At 44.0% G+C, this 21403-nt stretch overlaps 1 protein-coding gene across 1 annotated transcript in view; it reads right to left on the bottom strand.

The window, feature by feature from the left end:
• Positions 1-21403, bottom strand: part of MGARP (mitochondria localized glutamic acid rich protein) — a 90246-nt gene that overhangs the window by 23070 nt on the left and 45773 nt on the right. Inside the window, exons 6-7 of the mRNA XM_073572115.1 lie at positions 10534-10716; positions 8638-8686 (exon numbers count right to left, since the gene is read on the bottom strand). Coding sequence (XP_073428216.1) covers positions 8640-8686; positions 10534-10716 — 230 coding nt within the window. The 3' untranslated portion in view covers positions 8638-8639. The remainder of the gene's footprint in view (positions 1-8637; positions 8687-10533; positions 10717-21403) is intronic.

A 21403-nucleotide genomic window follows, 5' to 3' on the forward strand; every position in this document is an offset into this window, starting at 1 on the left:
AGGCATCGCCCGATGGGACTTGTAGTCCCATCGGACGATGCCTGCACAGACCCCCGGAGCCTGCACAGACCACCGGCAGGCCGGCACAGCCCCCCGGCAGGCCGGCACAGCCCCCCGGAGCCTGCACAGACCACCGGCAGGCCGGCACAGACCACCGGAGCCTGCACAGACCCCCTGGCAGGCCGGCACAGCCCCCCGAAAGGCCCGTACAGACCCCAGAGAGGCTGTACAAGGGCAGGAAAGGGATTTTCTTATTCCGATACCGGAAGTCCCATAGACTTGACTGGGACTTCCGGTATCGGAATCGGCGATACCGATACTTTTTTTAAAGATCGGCCGATACCATCCGATACGATACTTTGAAGTATCGGACGGTATCGCTCAACTCTACTTGTGAGACATAACCAGGAGAGACCTATCAAGTGTTGTTGATAGATGCGAGTACAATTGAAGCTTTGACCACCGGGTCACATAGACGCCAGCAGCGTGATCAGTTCATGTGATCACGCTGCTGACGTCACTATCCGGCGTGCCCAAGAGAGAGGTGGTAAGTGCTCCTGTCTCCTGTGGCTGAGGAGCTGAAGACACTGAAGATGTGTGTTGGGGGGATTTATTCAGAGTGAGAGTGTGTGTGGGGGGATTTCATTGTGTGGGGGGAATTATTCAGAGAGTGTGTGAGGCGCCCCGAGGGTTCAGTCGCCACAAAGGTACTGCACCTCCTCCTGAGGTGTGGTGCCCTACTATCCAGGTAAGGTGGAGACACCTGACCATGCTCCAACACCTGCGTCCCACACAACATAGTAGTGTAGCAAACCACCCTTTGGTGGCTCCCTGCTTGGAACACGAAGCGTGCTGGGAGGCGGGTGGAGTTTAGTTTGCACTCAAAAGAGCGGGAAGAGGATAGGATTTAGACAGTTAGCCACAGGAGTCTGACAAGGTCAGTCAGTGAAAGGAGATCCCCTGAGTGGAATGGATGAAGGAAGTGCTGCAGCCGACCTCAGTGATCTGGGTCTGCTGGCACAGGAAAGGAACATTAATAGAAAGCATGAATCTCCATAAGAAGGAAAGAATTAGTAAGGAACGTGAGAAAAAGAGAACTAGGATCAGGGTTAGAGGAGAACCTTTCCCAAGTTCTAAGCGCAAGGCCGGGGTCCGGTCCTCGAGGTTGTATGGATACTAATGGTCCTGCAGCAGACACCGGAGGAATAGAAGTTGTCACCACTTTATTCCCACACAAGACTTTTGGGCACAACAGCAACGATAGTGAGCCGGGACTAGGTAGTAAGGAGTCCCCGAAGTAGGCTACAGCTGTCTGCCGTACAAGTAGAATTCATAGGAACATCTGACAGGAGGAACTCCAGTGTAACTCAGTACTGTGAGTACTTCACTAAAGGCGCTAAGGGGGAGACGTTCAGAAAAGGCACATATGTTGGTGGAGTGTTGGAAAGGAGTACTTCATCTTGCCTGGAAGTTGGCTGAACTCCTGACTCGGAGGACATGGCACGGATGCGGGCACCTGTACCTGCAACAGACTGTGAGTAAAGCTTTGGAACTACATGCCCCGGTGTCCTCCACTTATTCCTACGTCAACCTGCCCAGCACTGCTACATCCCTTGCGCCCGACACTACACCATCTAAGTGTCACTTTACCTACTCTGCCCTGGGACTACAGCCCTGCCTGTGGAGGGCTATAACATCATTGCTGCACCACACCTTCTGTCCCAGATGATCTGTCTGCAGCGTCGGTTTAACATCTTCATTGCCGAACACCACAGGTGGCGTCACGACTCATTCATTCATAAACTCTAATCATCATAAGCACACTGAACATTCCCCTTTTACAATGGGCGCCCAGGGCCACAGGCCTGTCCCAGCTGCTGTGACATCTCCCATTGAAGCTCATCGGGCCCGGTACCGAGTACCCCTAAGCCCTGGGAGGGCGACCCAACTTGGCGTCACGAACAGGATGACGAAGCCCGGTTTATTGGACTTAAAAATTTGTGGAAATGTGCAAAAGACCCAATTTGATAGACTGTAAAATGAACGCTAAAAATGGCCGCCGGCGCGGGGAAGAAGGGCGTGACAACATGGGTGGTCCTAAGAAAAGACTGCAAACTGTCCTGGGCCTCCCCTGCCTGAACTTCTATGCAACTGCAACATGGCCCACCCCCCGAGGGGTTCGTATACTGGCTTGGTATGGAGGAGTAGGAAGAAGATGCCGCCCTCAGAAGAAGGAGCGAGGGCCGGTGACGGGAAAGTGTCCAGACAGGAAGAAGAAGGAGAGAACGCCATCATGGAGGACGGGCGGAGGCCAGGAGAACGCGATGGGGAAAAACCATTTGCTCCCAGGCAGCCCTACCCGGACCTGGCGCGGCCACGCAAGTCCAACCTGGAGGCTTTGGCAGGAGCCAACCCTGCACCAGTACAGACCCAGCTGCCATCCGTCTACCGGGCATCCTCGGGGGTTATGACTGCCATCGTTCGCCCCCCTGTACCCACGCAGGAACCGGAGCTTCATCGGGAAGCACCAGGTACGGTCACTGCCCCGACCATGATCCTGGTGTTAGGGACGGCGCCTGTGGACATAAATGGTCCAGTGATGGCTCAGGCATCAAGCGACAGCCCCCAAATGGCGCTATACCGACAGCAACAGATAGTGGTGCCGTTAACTGCAGTACCCCCTGAAATTGAGGAACCACATCCATTGGTACCAGCTGCAACTTCTGCAGAATTACAGGCAGCAGAGATAACATCAGCAGCAGTTGATGTGCTGCCTATACCAGTAGATGCCAACCTCACACCAGGAGAAAAAGAGTACCTACAATTTGTAGCCAGTCAACAGGAAAAGGATGTCCAGACGTTCTCCTCTGGAAGCAGCAGCCCAAGTCAACAGCTTCCAGTACCCCAGGAAGGGAACACCAATACTAAAGAAAATAACTAACTCTGTTACCCAGGAGGGTATTTGCACCATTGTGCCTGTTGTTCTGTTTTTCTATTTTTCTTGGTTATCATGATGTTTCCAGTTTTGCTGCCCAGTTTTATTGGCAGCGTTTTTCTTCTTGAACTGTGGAGATCTTGGACACTGAATGATCCAGAACTGTGTTTGTAAATAGTTGCATCTCTTTAGGTGCCCTTTCTTGGTTTTACATAAGTCTTTTAAGAATAAGGACTACCTCATTAAGAATAAGGACATTTCAAGACATCTTGGCTGGATCAATGTCTACATTGCACTTATTAGTAATGTCTAGCATTTTTTGATAGAGAAAGTAAATAGTGAATGTTTTATAGAGAAGAGACCAATGCTTTGATATTTGAATAAAGATTTGGAAAACTTGCAGGTTACGAACCCGGCATCAGCGGTTTTCACTTAAGGTTAATAATAGGAAGTAGAAAATGTGAAAGAAGAGATGTGTCAATGATAATATTTGAAGTGGTAGTGAGTTACTGCCAATAGCACTTTTGAATTAGGTACTGTATTAAAACAAAGATAGCTAGTTAGAAATTGTTTTGCAACGTTCAAGAAACAGTGCCTCTCATATTGAGAAGATTAGATAAGAATTGTTTACTAAGCATTACAAACATTTTGTATGTTCCTGTATTTGTCAACCTTTGTTTTCTTGCAGCCCGTGGACATGATGTGTTTAACGGGGGGTATGTGGTGCCCCTGAGGGTTCAGTCACCACAAAGGTACTGCACCTCCTCCTGAGGTGTGGTGCCCCACTATTCAGGTAAGGTGGAGACACCTGACCACGCTCCAACACCTGCATCCCACACAACATAGTAGTGTAGCAAAGCACCCTTTGGTGGCTCCCTGCTTGGAACACGAAGCGTGCTGGGAGGCGGGTGGAGTTTAGTTTGCACTCAAAAGAGCGGGAAGAGGATAGGATTTAGACAGTTAGTTACAGGAGTCTGACGAGGTCAATCTGTGAAAGGAGATCCCCTGAGTGGGATGGATGAAGGAAGTGCTGCAGCCGACCTCAGTGATCTGGGTCCGCTGGCACAGGAAAGGAACATTAATAGAAAGCCTGAATCTCCATAAGAAGGAAAGAATTAGTACGGAACGTGAGGAGAAGAAGAGAACTAGGATCAGGGTTAGAGGAGAACCCTTCCCATGTTCTAAGCGCAAGGCCGGGGTCCTGTCCCCAGGGTTGTATGGATACTAATGGTCCTGCAGCAGACACCAGAGGAATAGAAGTTGTCACCACTTTATTCCCACACAAGACTTGGGGGCACAACAGCAACGATAGTGAGCCGGGACTAGGTAGTAAGGAGTCCCCGAAGTAGGCTACAGCTGTCTGCCGTATAAGTAGAATTCATAGGAACATCTGACAGGAGGAACTCCAGTGTAACTCAGTACTGTGAGTACTTCACTAAAGGCGCTAAGGGGGAGACGTTCAGAAATGGCACATATGTTGGCGGAGTGTTGGAAAGGAGTACTTCATCTTGCCTGGAAGTTGGCTGAGCTCCTGACCTGGAGGACACGGCACGGATGCGGGCACCTGTACCTGCAACAGACTGTGAGTAAAGCTTTGGAACAACATGCCCCGTTGTCCTCCACTTATTCCTGCGTCAACCTGCCCAGCACTGCTACATCCCTTGCACCCGACACTACACCATCTAAGTGTCACTTCACTTACTCTGCCCTGGGACTACAGCCCTGCCTGTGGAGGGCTATAACATCATTGCTGCACCACACCATCTGTCCCAGAGGATCTGTCTGCAGTGTCGGCTTAACATCTTCATTGCCGAACACCACAAGTGGCGTCACAACTCATTCATTCATAAACTCTAATCATCATAAGCACACTGAACTTTCCTCCTTTTACAATGGGCGCCCAGGGCCACGGGCCGGGTCCCAGCTGCCGTGACATCTCCCATTGAAGCTCATCGGGCCCGGTACTGAGTACCCCACAGCCCTGGGAGGGCGACCCATGTGCATGTGTGGATTTATTCTGTGTGTGTGTGTATGTGTGGGATTTATTCTGTGTGGGGGAGTTTATTCAGTGTGTGTGATTTATTGTGTATCTATGTGTGTGGGGGGAGGATTTATTCAGTGTGTGTGTGATTTATTCAGTGTGTGATTTATTCAGTGAGTGTGGGGCGGGGTGCATTTATTCTATGTGGATTGGTATGGATTTATTCTGTGTGGGGTGAGTGGGGAGACGGGTGTGGACACAGTATCAAGGAGAAAAAATGTGTGCAGACACAGTATGGGGAGCGGGGGTGATGAGATGTGTGAGGAGGAACATTGGGGAGCTAGGGTGATGGGATGTGTGCAGAGACAGTATGGGGAGTCGGGGATGTGTGAGGAGGAAATATGGAGAGCAAAGGGGTAAATATGTGAGGAGACAGTTTGATCAGCAGGGGGGGCGTACTTGGGGAGGGAACGGGAAACGTGAGCAGACAGTATGGGGGGAGGAAAGTGTGAGTGGGCACAGAATAGAGACTGAGTAGTGTTGTGAGTAGTGTAAGGGCACAGCCAGGAGGAGACAGTATGCCAAGTAGGAGGAGTGTAATGAAGGGGCACAGTATAGAAACTGGGCAGTAAAGGGGGGTGGAGTGTTAGAGGACAGTGTGAAGATAGGGCCCAGTATGAAAAGGAGGGGGCAATGTGGAAGGCATGCACCATAAGAGGGACAGTGTGAGGGTCATATCTTCTGCAGGGAATATAGTGAGGGGCAATTATTTATTTAGGGGCTCAGCGTAGGGCAGATATTTTTATTCATGAGCATTATAATAACACTACTCTCTTTAAGAGCATTGTGTGGGGATGTGCTACAGAAGACTGGAGAAGATGGAAGTTTGCAGAGAAGATCTGGACAAGATGAAGAAGAAAATAAAAAGAACGAGTCCAGAGACATCGTCATCTATCAGGTACCTGGATGGAAATGTTTTTTTGTGATACTAATTCTCATATTTTTATTTATGTTAGGAGCATTAAAGGAGTTGTCCAAGTTTGTGCCGAGTCTGCAGTCAATCTATGTGACTGCAGACTTCTGAATTCTCACAGTGCACACTGCACGCTGTCAGGATTTTCTCGTGCCGGTGATTTGCATACATGCAGTCACATACTGACTAGACATGTGTGACCTCACTCAATGAAAATGAATTGAGTGAGGCCAGACAAGTCTAGTCAGAAGCCTGCAGTCACACAGAATGACTGCAGACTTTGATCTCAAACCTGGACACACCCTTTAATTTTAAAATGACGCTCTGTAGCCAATCTGAACAGCGTGTAATATTCTCATTGTCAGGATTCAGCTCTGCAGGTTCCATCAGTCATCACATGGCCACTTCACTCACATGCGATTTTCATACTGACGGTCACGTGACAACGAGCTTATCTCAGTTTTTCACTGAAGATTGAGAGGCACGTGACTAAGGCTGGAGTCAGACTGTCATAATTCTCGTGCGAGAATCGCATCGTAAAACTTGCCCTGGCCGGCACCTCTCCTGACCTGAGCTTGACAGCTGCATAGTAATGCATTATGCTGTCATGCTCAGGTCAGGAGAGATGCCGGCCAGTCCGTGAAGTGCGAAAATGTGGCAGTGTGACTGCAGCCTAAATGTGTAAATCGCATATGTGCTGAAGGGGGAGGGGGCGCCAAACTGAATTCTTGCCCTGGGTACTAGAAAACCTAGATACACCTCAGTATCAATCTATATATCTATTCTATCTATTTTATATTTGACGAGTGCGATCCGATTATCGCATCCACTCGCAGCAAGTTGCAATTTTTTCCTCGGTCCCATTACATATGAGGAAAAACTTGCAGATGAGCGCCGACTAATTTACTAACATTGGTCAGAGTGCGATGTTAAATTTTGGCGCAACTTGTAGTTACACAAAAAGTGTGCGACTTTTGGTGTTTTTGGTGTCCTGTCCAGCTTTGGTAATATTTTAACAGTGAGTGGAGCTTCACCTTGAGGGGCATATGGGAGTGCATCCAGAAAATTCATCATAATTTATGCCACAAAAATGGCATAGTATACGAGTGTAATACATGTACTCTAGTCCTTGACTGGAGTACATTTTTTCTGGTGCCAGATACCAGTTGAAAGTTGAATTTGATAGATTTTACGCCAATGATTGTTCATCAAGACTGAAATGAAAAACACCGACCTGGATCAATCAGAGTCTGCATCTTTTGTTAGACCTACAGGTGCTTCTCATCAAAAAGTTATCAATGTTAAACTGCATTTGCCACCTTTCGGCCCAAGTTTCCAGCTTATCCAGATCCGTCTGTAGCAGAATACTATCTTCTTTTGTATTGACTGCTTTACATAGTTTTGCATTATCTGCAAATATCGATATTTTACTGTGCAAACCTTCTACCAGATCGTTAATAAATATTTTGAAGAGAATAGATCCCAACACCGATCCCTGCGGTACCCACTGGTCACAGCGACCCAGTTAGAGAATATACCATTTATAACCACCCTCTGCTTTCTATCACTAAGCCAGTTACTTACCCATTTACACACATTTTCCCCCAGACCCAGCATTCTCATTTTGTGAACTAACCTCTTGTGTGGCACGGTATCAAACGCTTTGGAAAAATCAAGATATACCACATCCAATGACTCACCTTGGTCCAGTCTATAGCTTACCTCTTCATAAAAACTGATTAGATTGGTTTGACACGAGCGATTCCTCATAAACCCATGCTGATATGGAGTTAAACAGCTATTCTCATTTAGATAATCCAGAATAACATCCCTCAGAAACACTTCAAATATTTTACCAAAAGTAGAGGTTAGACTTGGCCTATAATTTCCAAGTTCACTTTTAAAGCCCTTTTGAGAATTGGTACCACATTTGCTATGCGCCAGTCCTGTGGAATAGACCCCGTCTCTATAGAGTCCCTAAATATAAGAAATAATGGCTTGTCCATTACATTACTTAGTTCTCTTAGTACTCGAGGGTGTATTCCATCTAGACACGGAGATTTATCTATTGCAATCTTATTTAGCTGGTTTTGCACCTCTTCTTGGGTTAGATTGGTGACCCTTAATATAGGGTTTTCTTTGTCTCTCGGCATTTCACCTAACATTTCATTTTCCACCGTGAATACCGTGGAGAAGAAGGCGTTTAACTTGCCTGACCTTAACCATGGGGTATTGTAAAGAAGAAGATGAGAGACACCAGACCCCACAATGCAGACAAGCTGAAGACAGCAATCAAAGCAACCTGGACTTCCATAACACCTCAGCAGTGCCACAGGCTGATCGCCTCCATGACACACCTCACTGATGCAGTAATTGATGCAAAAGGAGCTCCAAGCAAGTATTGAGCACATTTACTGAACATACATTTCAGTAGGCCAACATATCAGATTTTAAAATCATTTTTCAAGCTGGTGTTATAAAGTATTCTAATTTACTGAGATAATGACTTTTGGGTTTTCATTGGCTGTAAGCCATAATCATCAACATTAACAGAAATAAACACTTCAAATAGATCACTCTGTTTGTTAATAACTCTGTATGATATATGAGTTTCACTTTTTGTATTGAGGAACTGAAAAATTAACTTTTTGATATTATTCTAATTTTGTGAGAAGCACCTGTATGTAGTAATGCAGTGAAAACTATGGAGATATGCTCTAAATAGGCTAAAATACGGGTGGAATGTACCTTTAGGAGCTTGCAGATGACTGTTCAGACACCACAGCCTCTTCATTCTCTAAAATTAAGACAAAAACTCATATATTGGTTCAATGTATATATATTAAAGGAATCAATTAAGGAAACTTAGTGTGTCTTGATACTGTTGTTACATAACTAACTTATTATAGTGCCCTTTTCTAGTCTTTTGTTTAAATCTCAGAATGTCGACCTAGTGTGACCAGTGTCGGAGATCATACAAAATCCAGCAGCCATTCCTGTTCTTGTGCATGCCAACCAACAAGAATCAGATCACTAGAAGCGGCATCTTATCACCAGGACTGGCCACATTAGGTGGGCACTCTGAGAGGGAAACAAAAGAAGTAGTTGAAAGTATTTTCAATAATATAACAATTCTGGAGCACCTTTCCTACAACTCTGCATTGTGCCATTCCTCTATCATTGCCTTTCGAAAATGTTGAAAACATTGAAAATTTGTCAAAGAGGTGCGTCCTTACACAATCCAGCATTGGCAGCATTGATGGTGTAAGGAGAAGAACCCTCACATGAACATTTTAAGGAAAATTGGCGCTGACCTCCAACCCATATTCCACAGAGACCATAGACTGAAAGCAATATTCCCAAAACTGCCACTGTTCTCCTACAAACAGCCTCCCAACCTAAGGAATATCCTTGTCAGAAGTGCCCTCGCATCACCATCAGAGATGGGCACAGTCCCCTGTAACAGTAAGAAATGCAAGACCTGCACCCACATATCACCAACAGATAAAGTCCCCATACCCAACACAAATCAGGACTATAAGATCATGGACCATTTTTCATCCATATTTGTACATCCTCCAATGTCGTGTATATGATACAATGTACAAGGTGCAATGCAGGGACATACATAGGAGAAACTAAACAAAAACTTCAAACAAGGATTAATCTGCATAGACATACGATAAAAAATGAGCTGGACACACCTGTAGGAATACACTTCTCTAGACCTGGACACAGTATGGCAGATCTAAAAGTCCTAATTTTGAAAGGTCATTTCAATAGTGACAGAGAAAGAAAAATCTGGGAGTTCAAATTTATAAATATGTTTCAATCTCTAACAACAGGACTGAATTTGACACCTGGATTCATGACTCATTACATGGACACAGTTCACACCTCCACAAGAAGGTCTTCAGATCTCTAATCGAACACTTCCACCTCATTTACATGTGTAACAAAAACCTTAATTTGATTTCCTTGGCCTGTATCACCTCATGTCCTGTTGTAATTCCTATTTAAATGTTGCTGTCTCTTCTCAGTAATTCACTTGTAATCTAGCCTAATGAAAGGGCCTTCTGAGCCCTGAAAGCATGCTTGCAAATATAATTTCTCTGGTTAGCCAATAAAGGCATCACTCCTTGAATACTTTTCTCAATTTTTTGAGGGAACATATGGTGAGTATTTACATACATGTTTTTGATTAAATGTTTGAACTATTGTTTTTTCATATCCCTATTTTATTTAAAAAATAATAATTAATAATTAGTAATCTTGCAATTTTCATATTAGCCACTTGTGCTTTTTAAACTCTTGCAGCAAGTGTTCAGCAGGATCGTTATCAGCAGAGGAAGGATTACAATGACAGGTAATACCTCTATATACAGCTGCTAACACAAGTTCCACCAATCACAATAGATGATGTCACTGCTGACCCTGTTTCAGCCTCTTCTGTCACACGCTCATTAGATGCTTCAATACAAGAGATAGCTCATTGCAACTAATGTACATATAATTTCTATTAAGTAGGGAATTCTGATATTTCTATATCAATAAGCTAAATGGCAGAAACACATGGAAGCATTACTGATAGTTGTAGCCAGAAATGTGATATCACTGACTGGGCAAACATGTAAGGGTGCACACCTTGAGCTGCAGGTGCACTTTCTTCCTCCGCCTCAGCCTCCTCTGGTTTTCTGGTTGTGAGCTCAGACCAGTCTTCTGCTGCTGATGCCAGCTCCGCAGTAATGTTGTCTGAACTTGCTTCAAGCACAGGAGATGTCTCTTCCAAAGTTTCTCCAACAGATTCAATATTCTCAGGTTCCTCGGCTGGAGAGGTATAAGGTAGAGGAACAATTAATATATATCCCTATGTACTACTGTAAGATCACCCAACGTATTACAGCAGTTACACAGTCTTGGTATTTCATGATGACTTTTAAATATTGTTGCATGTAACTAAATATAAATGAAGCATCTTACAAAACATTCTAGGTTGTAATTACTTTTGGGGCTTTTTCACGTGTTGCATGTTTGTCAAGTTTTTTCAGCATGTTTTTTTTTCCGCAGTATGGAGAGGGCAACCATGTAGGGAACAACATGGAGACTGGCAGTTTGTAAGGGACAGTATGGAGAGGAGGAAGAATATGGAGGACAGTACAGACAGGGGCAGCATGTGAGGGAAAGTGTGGAGAGGGGCAGCATGGATTGACACTGAACATTTAGGCAGTCTGAAGGCCATTGTTCAGAAGACGGTGTGGTAGATAAAGTTCTTAGGGGCATACAGTGTGGAAGTTATACTTCATAAGGAGGACAGTTGTAGTAAATAAGGGCAGACATTGTGGAAGTTATAGATAATAAGGGGCACAGTTGTAGTAAATAAGGGCAGACAGTGTGGAAGTTATAGATCATAAGGATGACAGTTGTAGTAAATAAGGGCAGACAGTGTGGAAGTTATAGTTCATAAGGAGGACAGTTGTAGTAAATGAGGGCAGACATTGTGGAAGTTATAGATCATAAGGAGGACAGTTGTAGTAAATAAGGGCAGACAGTGTGGAAGTTATAGTTCATAAGGAGGACAGTTGTAGTAAATAAGGGCAGACATTGTGGAAGTTATAGATCATAAGGAGGACAGTTGTAGTAAATAAGGGCAGACAGTGTGGAAGTTATAGATCATAAGGAGGACAGTTGTAATAAATGAGGGCAGACAGTGTGGAAGTTATAGATCATAAGGAGGACAGTTGTAGTAAATAAGGGCAGACAGTGTGGAAGTTTTAGTTCATAAGGAGGACAGTTGTAGTAAATAAGGCCAGACAGTGTGGAAGTTATAGTTCATAAGGAGGACAGCTAGAGTGTATACATGTATATATGCTATGACAAGGTCTGATATTAGTATAGAGATAATCTTGGCAGCAAAAGTTGGAAAAGTTGAAAATAAGGTTAATAATACAGATTTAAATGTTTAGTTAAACCTAAGTTAAGTTTTGTTATACATATGTTTTATTTGATTACTACTTATGTATTTGGAAGAAATGGCGCTCACAAGACAAAACACGCATGCATCCTTTAGTTTCTTTTCCTTGTCTTTATTTTTATGTAGCTTATAGTATAACAAATTCCATAAATTACTCAATAACATGCTGTAATCCAAATGTTTTATTTTCTGTGATTTAATTTTGTTTGAAACCTACTGTCTGTAGGCTACTCAGCACAATCCTGCAGACAGGTGCATAATGACTGCGATCAGTGACGGTGCTACCGCAATCGGGCCTGTGCTGGAGGAGAGAGTACAAAGGTCAGCACATACTTCAGCTGGATGTGCATCGCTGCATTGAAATACATGCCGCTGGCCAATCAGAGGCCGGCAGCTATCGACGTTCCTGTCACAGGCTGTGCATGGCAGTGACATCATGCACTACCCTTTGCTTGCACACTGAAGCCAGCTGACGGCGTGGGAGCAGTGGAAGGTGAGTAGTATCTGGGTTTTTTTATGTATTAAAGAACAGGGGCAGAATGTGGGACATATATACCAGGATGGGCAACATATACAGTTGTGGCCAAAAGTATTGACACCCCTGCAATTTTGTCAGATAATACTCAGTTTCTTCCTGAAAATGATTGCAAACACAAATTCTTTGGTATTATTATCTTCATTTAATTTGTCTTAAATGAAAAAACACAAAAAGAATTATCCTAAAGCCAAATTGGATATAATTCCACACCAAACATAAAAAAGAGGGTGGACAAAACTATTGGCACTGTTCGAAAAATCATGTGATGCTTCTCTAATTTGTGTAATTAACAGCACCTGTAACTTACCTGTGGCACCTAACAGGTGTTGGCAATAACTAAATCACACTTGCAGCCAGTTGACATGGATTAAAGATGACTCAACCTCTGTCCTGTGTCCTTGTGTGTACCACATTGAGCATGGAGAAAAGAAAGAAGACCAAAGAACTGTCTGAGGACTTGAGAAACCAAATTTTGAGGAAGCATGAGCAATCTCAAGGCTACAAGTCCATCTCCAAAGACCTGAATGTTCCTGTGTCTACCGTGCGCAGTGTCATCAAGAAGTTTAAAGCCCATGGCACTGTGGCTAGCCTCCCTAGATGTGGACGGAAAAGAAAAATTGACAAGAGATTTCAACGCAAGATTGTGTGGATGTTGGATAAAGAACCTCGACTAACATCCAAACAAGTTCAAGCTGCCCTGCAGTCCGAGGGTACAACAGTGTCAACCCATACTATCCGTCGGCGTCTGAATGAAAAGGGACTGTATGGTAGGAGACCAAGGAAGACCCCACTTCTTACCCCAAGACATAAAAAAGCCAGGCTGGAGTTTGCCAAAACTTACCTGAAAAAGCCTAAAACGTTTTGGAACAATGTTCTTTGGTCAGATGAGACAAAAGTAGAGCTTTTTGGGCAAAGGCATCAACATAGAGTTTACAGGAGAAAAAAAGAGGCATTAAAAGAAAAAAACATGGTCCCTACAGTCAAACATGGTGGAGGTTCCCTGATGTTTTGGGGTTGCTTTGCTGCCTCTGGCACTGGACTGCTTGACCATGTGCATGGCATTATGAAGTCTGAAGACTACCAACAAATTTTGCAGCATAATGTAGGGCCCAGTGTGAGAAAGCTGGGTCTCCCTTCTAAGGTGGCCAGCAATGAGTCCAGACCTGAATCCCATAGAAGGCACCCTTCTAATATCAGGGACCTGGAGCAGTTTGCAAAGAAGAATGGTCTAAAATTCCAGCAGAGCATTGTAAGAAACTCATTTATGGTTACCGGAAGCGGTTGGTCGGTTATTTTGGCTAAAGGTTGTGCAACCAAGTATTAGGCTGAGGGTGCCAATACTTTTGTCTGGCCCATTTTTGGAGTTTTGTGTGAAATGATCAATGTTTTTATTTTTGCTCATTCTCTTTTGTGTTTTTTCATTTAAGACAAATTAAATAAAGATAATAATACCAAAGAATTTGTGTTTGCAATCATTTTCAGGAAGAGTATTATCTGACAAAATTGCAGGGGTGTCAATACTTTTGGACACAACTGTATACCAGGATGGGTTTAGGTTGGGACATACATACACCAGAATGGGAGACATATATACCAGGATGGAAGACATATATACCAGGATGGGCCCAGATGGGGCTGATATGTGCATATGTACCAGGATGGGAGACATATGTACCAGGAAGAGCCCAAATGGGAGACCTATATACTAGAATGGGCCCAGGGTGGTGGACATATATACCAGGATGGGTCCAAGATAGGTGACATGTATACCAGAAGGGGCCCAGATGGAGGACATATATACCAGGATGGGCCCAGATAGGGGACATATATACCAGGATTATCCCATGATGGCAAACATTTATATCAATATGGGCCCAGGATGGGAGACATATATACCAGGATGGGCCCAGAAAGCGAAACATATATTCCAGGATGTACCTAGGATGGGCAACATTTATATGGGCACAGGATGAAGCACGTGTATACCAGGATGGGCCCAGAATGGGAGACATATAAACCAGAATGCTGGTTTATATGCGAGAATGCTGCAGAATAAAATGTCTAGCCAATGAGGATATACTTCGGTTAATACTGGTATTTTGTCTTTTTAATTTTCGCGTAGTGCATCCTATATATGTCTTTTCACAAATAGAACAGTCAGCCTTATTAATAACAGATGATGAATTGCAATTAATAAACTGCTTAATTTTATTTATTGTATGATAGTTCTATCATGATTAGTGAATGTCTTTGTGTTTATTGCTTGTTTGCAGGTTTTACAATTTACGCTACCACACTTGAAAAAAACAACACAATCTAACCATGTACCGTGCTGTTTTTTTAGACCTGAAGGTGCTCGGAGAAATTGAATTTGCCAATGTGGGTGCCCTCCTAGCAATAATATTGCATCTTGACCCCAAAATTGTAGCTAGTGTTGGGTCTTCCTGCAAAATAGGCAAAAACCTGTTAATGATGTTTTTAATTTCATGAAATTGGGAACTGAATTGAAAACACACAAAAGGTTTTTGTGTGAATCTATTATCCCTTTTTTAGGGGAAGGATTAATTAATTCATCATGATTTTTATTGGATACTATAATAAATGCATTATCCAAGGACCAATTATGGTCATTTCTTTTCTTTAATTTTTTGAGGGTGTGATCAGACGCCATAGATAAATTCTGTTTCCCACTAAAATTTCTCTTAGTTCTAATAAATTCACCCACCGGGATGGACCTAATGGTATGTTTTGGGTGGCATTATACTATATGGAGGACTATGGGATGCATTATACTATATGAATGTCTATGGGGAGTGCATTATAGTATACAGAGGCCTATGAGGAATACAGTTTAATATATGGAGGACTATGGGGTGCATTATACTATATTGAGGCTATTTAGGGCATCATCATACAGTGAGGGGGCCATCATACAGTGTGGGAGCTAATGTGGGGGTCTTTGTACAGTATGGAGGCCATAAAACAGTTTAGGGGCTACTAAGGGGTCAGTATACTGTGTGAGGACATTATACTGTGTATAGAGAAGCATCATACTGTGTAAAGGGGAGTTGTATGAGGGGAGAATCGTAACATTATTAAATATGAAGTGGGCACTTATTGTTATAGGGACACTCTGGTTATTCTAACTGTCAAAGGGGTACACAGAGCATTATTACTTTCTAGGGGGCAAATATGTGGGCAATGTTTTCTAGGGTACTTGCACAGTGCATTAATATATTCTAGAGGTTTTTTTTACCTAGAGGGCACACAGTAACACATTAGGTGCAGTAATAGGGACACATACGACAGCAGCAGCTCAGCAATGGGGTATCTGCAGGATGAGGAGCTTGTGCAGGTTGGGGAAAGATGGGGATGCTGCTGGAAATATGAGAAATCAATTGTGTCTTTACTGTTATCTCTGCAGCCGGGTCCTGGCTGGAGAAATTGTCATGTCAGTCTGGGCCAGAAGAAAAATACGGGAAAAGTGAATGACTCCATCAGAAAGAACATAAGCTGTAAGTTACTATTTATAACTGTACTGTAATCTCCTTTATGTTCTGCAGGACCGGTATCTAAAACGATATGGTCACTATATGGCCGTAATATCAGTGTTGGCCTATGTATAGAGATATTTAATAATAACAGCGTGGTCATCTGCTGAGGTTCTCCTACATCCACTATTAGGTTGCACCATCATAGCTGTAATCAGTGTTACCTGGTTAGGGGCTCACTCAGAAGTTTTGCCTACCCGAACCAAAACCATAGCTACGCCTATGCGTGAAATCATCTATACTAACTCACAACCCCATATGTGTCCAATAGATCTGTACCCTGCTGGTATCATACTACAGTGTAGTTAGATATAACTTTATAAGAGTAATTTACATCATACAGTGGGGAAAATAACTATTTGATACACTGCCGATTTTACAAGTTTTCCCACCTTCAAAGAATGGAGGGTAGGGATGAGCAAGTATACTTGTTAAGATTCAGTACTCGGCAAGTAATGCGGTACTCGAATCCTGGTGACTAAATTTCACTACTCGCCTCGCAATATTCGGCACAGCCCGGCACAGTCCCCACACAGTACCTGCACGGCCCGGCACAGTCCCCACTGTTGTGAACACTTTTGACCTGGCTTCTGAGTTTGGGCTTCGTCTGGTGGTTGCTGGTAATGGAGCTGGTCTGGCAGACAGAAGTCAATCACCAGAGGAGGATGATTGGAGGTCAGGTGTTACAGACTGGAGAGATTTAAGTGAGCAACCTTCACTCAGTTGTTGCCGGTGATTTGGTTTTCTTCCTGAGCATTTTGGAAGTCTGCTTGCCTCCTGCTTTGTCCTGCATCTTTCAGATAAGTTATTTGTCTGCTTGAATCATTTTGCATTTGATCCATTTTTTGCTTTTTTCTGATTTCTGCTTTGCTGCTGTGAGTTCAGCCTGGTTCCCTGCTGACACCTGTGCTGGATTCTGTTCCATATGCCACAGCTCATGTCAGTCGTTAGAGTATTTCTAATCCCCTGTTACATAGTAACATAGTTTTGAAGGCTGGAGGAAGACCTTATGTCCATCTAGTTCAGCCTATTTTTAGTGCAGCTGTTCTGCATTGTTGATCCTGGGGAAGGCAAAAAACCCACAGAGTAGAAGCCAATTTTCTCCATAGGGAAAAAAATTCCTTCCCCTAAGCTGGGTCAACCATCTACCTATAATATTATGTTATTCGTAACCTTCTATACTGTTACTCACAAGAACAGCATCCATTCCTTTCTTAAATTCATTCAGTGAGTTGGCCATCACCACTTCCTTAGGAAGAGAATTCCAGAGCCTCACTGCTCTTACCGTGAACAACCCTCTTCTATGCTGGTGCAGAAATTGTCTTTCCTCCAAATGAAGAGAATGCCCCCTTCTTCTTGTCACAGTCCTTGGTACAAACAGTTCATTGGAGAGATCTCTGTATTGCCTTCTGATATACTTGTACATATATATTAGGTCTCCCCTAAAGGTACTGTCACACTTAGCGATGTACCAGCGATCCCGACCAGCGATATGACGCGGTCAGGATCGCTGGTACATCGCTAAGTGGTCGCTAGTGAGCTGCCACACAGGCAGATCTCACCAGCGACATCGCTGGGGACGGGGGTCGCTACTTACCTGTCACACTAGGCGATCCTGCGTCCTACAGCCTGGCTCCACGCTCGTCTCTCCACAGGAAGCTGACGACGAGAAACGGTCGAGAACGTTCTCGCGCGATCAGCGATAACCAGCGGGGGAGCCGGTCGGAGGTAAGTATCAGACACAGCGATATCGCTAGCAATATCGCTTAGTGTGACAGTACCTTAAGTCTTCTCTTTTCCAGAGTAAATAGACCTACTTTTGATAACCTTTCTGGGTATTGTAGTGAACCAACTCCATTTATCATTTTAGTAGCCCGCCTTTGAACCCTTTCAAGTTCAGTAATGTCTTTCTTGAGCACCGGCGTCCAAAATTGCACACAATACTCCAAGTGTGATCTGACGAGTGATTTGTACAGAGGGAGAATTATGTTTTCATCTCGTGTCCCCAGACCTCTTCTAATGCATCCCATGACCCTATTTGCTTTTGTGGCAGCTGCCTGACACTGGGCACTCCAATTTAGCTTTTTATTGACTAAGATGCCTAAGTCTTTTTCCATGTCTGATTTCCCCAGCAGTTTTTCATTTTGTAAGTAATATTAGCATCTGTTTCTCCTTCCCATGTGCATAACCTTACACTTATCTGTGTTAAACCTCATTTGCCATTTTTCAGCCCAATTCTCCAATTTACTCAAATCTGTCTGTAGTTGCAAACTGTCCTCCTTTGTGTTAAGTACCTTACATAGTTTTGTATCATCTGCAAATACTGATATTTTACCATCCACTAGATCATTAATAAATATATTAAATAGTAGGGGGCCCAATACAGAACCCTGTGGTACCCCACTAGTAACCCTGGCCCAATCATTAATAACCACTCTTTGTTTTCTATCACTAAGCCAGCTACCTACCCATCTACACACATTTTCCCCTAGCCCAAGCTTTCTCATCCTACTTACCAATCTTTTATGTGGGACAGTGTCAAATGCTTTAGAGAAGTCGAGATAAATGACATCCAAAGATTCTCCTTGGTCCATTTGAGAGCTTACATCCTCATAGAAGCTGATCAGGTTAGTTTGACAGAGCGATCCTTCATAAATCCATGTTGATATGGAGTTAAACATTTATTAACATTGAGATATTCCATAATGGAATCCCTTAGAAACCCTTCAAAAATTTTACCCACAACAGATGTTAAGCTTACCGGCCTATAGTTTCCAGTTTCCCTTTTACACCCCTTTTTGAATATCGGTACCACATTTGCTTGCCGCCAATCAAAAGGAACAGACCCTGTTTCTATACAGTCTTTAAATATAAGGAAAAGAGGCCTGTCTATCACATTACTTAACTCCCTTAATATCCGAGGGTGAATGCCATCAGGGCCTGGTGATTTGTCAATTTCAATCTTACTAAGGCGGTTCTGCACTTCTTCCTGGGTTAGGCAGGTAATACTTAATGGGGAGTTTACATTATCACTCTGCATTTCCCCTGGCAAATCCTTTTCCTGTGTGAACATTGTTGAGAAAAATGTATTTAAAGCATTTGCTTTTCACACATCGCTCTCTATGATTTCACCCTCATTGTTCTTTAAAGGGCCGACACCATCAATTTTAATCATTTTACTGTTTATATAATTAAAGAATAGTTTGGGGTTTGTTTTACTTTCCTTAGCAATGAGTCTCTCAGTTTCCACTTTTGCTAAATGTATTTGATTTTTACACATTTTATTTTTTTCTCTATAACTTTTTAATGCTTCTTCATTGTCTTCTTGTTTTAGCTTCTTAAATGCCTTGTTCTTGTTATTTATTGCCCTTTTTACATCCTTATTTAGCCTCATTGGTGTTCTCCTGTTCCTAGCCCTTTTATTTCTGTACGGTATGGCTAGCTCACAGAGGGTGTGTAAAACTGATTTAAATATTTCCCATTTATTTTCTGTGCTCCTATTTTTGAGGACATTGTCCCAATCATTTCGGCGAGGGTCCTCTCTAAGCTGATCAAACTTTGCTTTCCTGAAATTCAGCATTTTCGTAACCCCCTTCCAGGGCACCTTACTGAAGGACAAGTGGAATTGTATTATATTGTGTTCACTGTTCCCTAGGTGTCCATCGACTCGTACTTCTGTTATTCTATCTGGCCTGTTGCTTAAAATTAAGTCCAGAAGGGCTGTCCCTCTTGGTGGGCCACGCACAAATTGTGACAGATAATTGTCCTTGGTCCTTGTGTAGGGTCGTGGGCCGGGCCGGGGGGGTGGTCCCTCTGTATACCGCGCAGTGACGTACAGACAAAAGATGGAGGCAGATTTCAGGTGCAACAGGTCCAAGCTTATTTTCCGCCGTCCGACTGACGGCCCTCACGATACACCGCAATTCTCTTCACGGCCCTCCGTGTCCAGGCCCCGCTACACACTCACACACCGTACTTTTCCACCAGGGACGTAATTACACGTACCGTCTCTTTTTCACTTAGTGACGATCCTGTCAGCGCAGTCACTGTGGCCACTTTAGGCCCGTTCACCATCAGTACTTTTACTGGTCAGTTATCGCCTTCAATACGGTACACTTTTCTCCGGGGCCTCGTCTGTACTGCGGTACTCCCTGTCAGGACCACCCCCCCGACTTCCTCTCTCCTCAGTCCCCTGGTTTGGCTCTCCTCACAGCACACAAACTGTCACAGACTCCTTGTCTCTTGAGCACCTCCCGGAGACTGGAACTTTCTGGAACCCTCCTGTCAAATTTATAACTTTCCCGGTTCCCTGTAACTCCGCCCCCCATGACCAACGGTTTCTAAAGCCCTAAGCTGCTGTTAAGTCCTGAACTTACACTCCTCCCTGCCATCTAGTGGTCAACCCAAGGTACTGCACGTCATATACACTTTCCTAGCTGTTTCCCCACTGTCATAACTGCTATCTGCCTAAACTGTGCAAACCCTCCTTTCTTCTTACTAATAAGTCCGTCCGTCAGGTCACCTTCCCTACACTTGTTATATCAGTATCTTTTGTTTTGCGTCCAGTTCACACCAGAGTTCTGATTTAGTGGGGGAGAGGTCGTGTGGCCTCAATATTTTTGCATATCAGATGTGTTGGGTTTTTTCTTTTGTTTTTTTGGGTGATTGCAGACAGTATCCTTTCCTGTCCTGTTCTATGTAGATAATTTGGGCCCCATCATTTGCTTACTCTATTTTCTGCCTGTGTTTTGTGCCTCATCTTATCTCACCGGTAATATATGTTCGGGGGCTATCTATTCCTTTGGGGTTCTACTTTGGGGCAGTTTAGCTTTACCCTTTCTCTCTTTAGGCTTAGTTAATTCTTTGGCTGTGCCGAGGCGTCTAGGGCATCGTAGGTACATCCCACGGCTAATTCTAGTTGTGTTGTCAGTTTAGGGGTCTGCAATCCATTAAGTTACCAACCTCTCTTGTTATCTGGTTGCCTAGCCTATTTCCCTGCTATCCTCCTCGGTTACCTAATCATAACACCCTGCACAGTACCTGCACAGCCTAGCACAGTCCAGCACAGTCCCGAACAGCCAACCACAGTCCCCGCACTTCCCAGCACCGTCCCGCACAGCCCAGCACAGTCCCCGCACAGTACCTGCGCAACCCAGCACCGCTCAGCACAGTCTCGCACAACCCAGCAGTCTTCGCAGTCCTAGCCCAGCACACACACACAGCCCATTACTCGCATTTCCCATAGACTTACATTGGACTCACTACTCGTTACGAGTACCCGAGTATTAGGAGCTACTCGTAACGAGTACAGCGAGTCTGAGTATTTCCACTACTCACTCATCCCTAATGGAGGGGTCTGTAATTTTTATCGTAGGTACATTTCTACTGAGTTTCATCTCCCTCCAAATAATTTCTATTGGGTTCAGGTCTGGGGCCTGGTTAGGCCACTCCAGG

The sequence above is a fragment of the Dendrobates tinctorius genome, unplaced genomic scaffold (genome assembly GCF_039654945.1).
Source record: "Dendrobates tinctorius isolate UK_male_01 unplaced genomic scaffold, ASM3965494v1 ptg000030l, whole genome shotgun sequence".
In the NCBI taxonomy this organism is placed as follows: domain Eukaryota; kingdom Metazoa; phylum Chordata; class Amphibia; order Anura; family Dendrobatidae; genus Dendrobates; species Dendrobates tinctorius.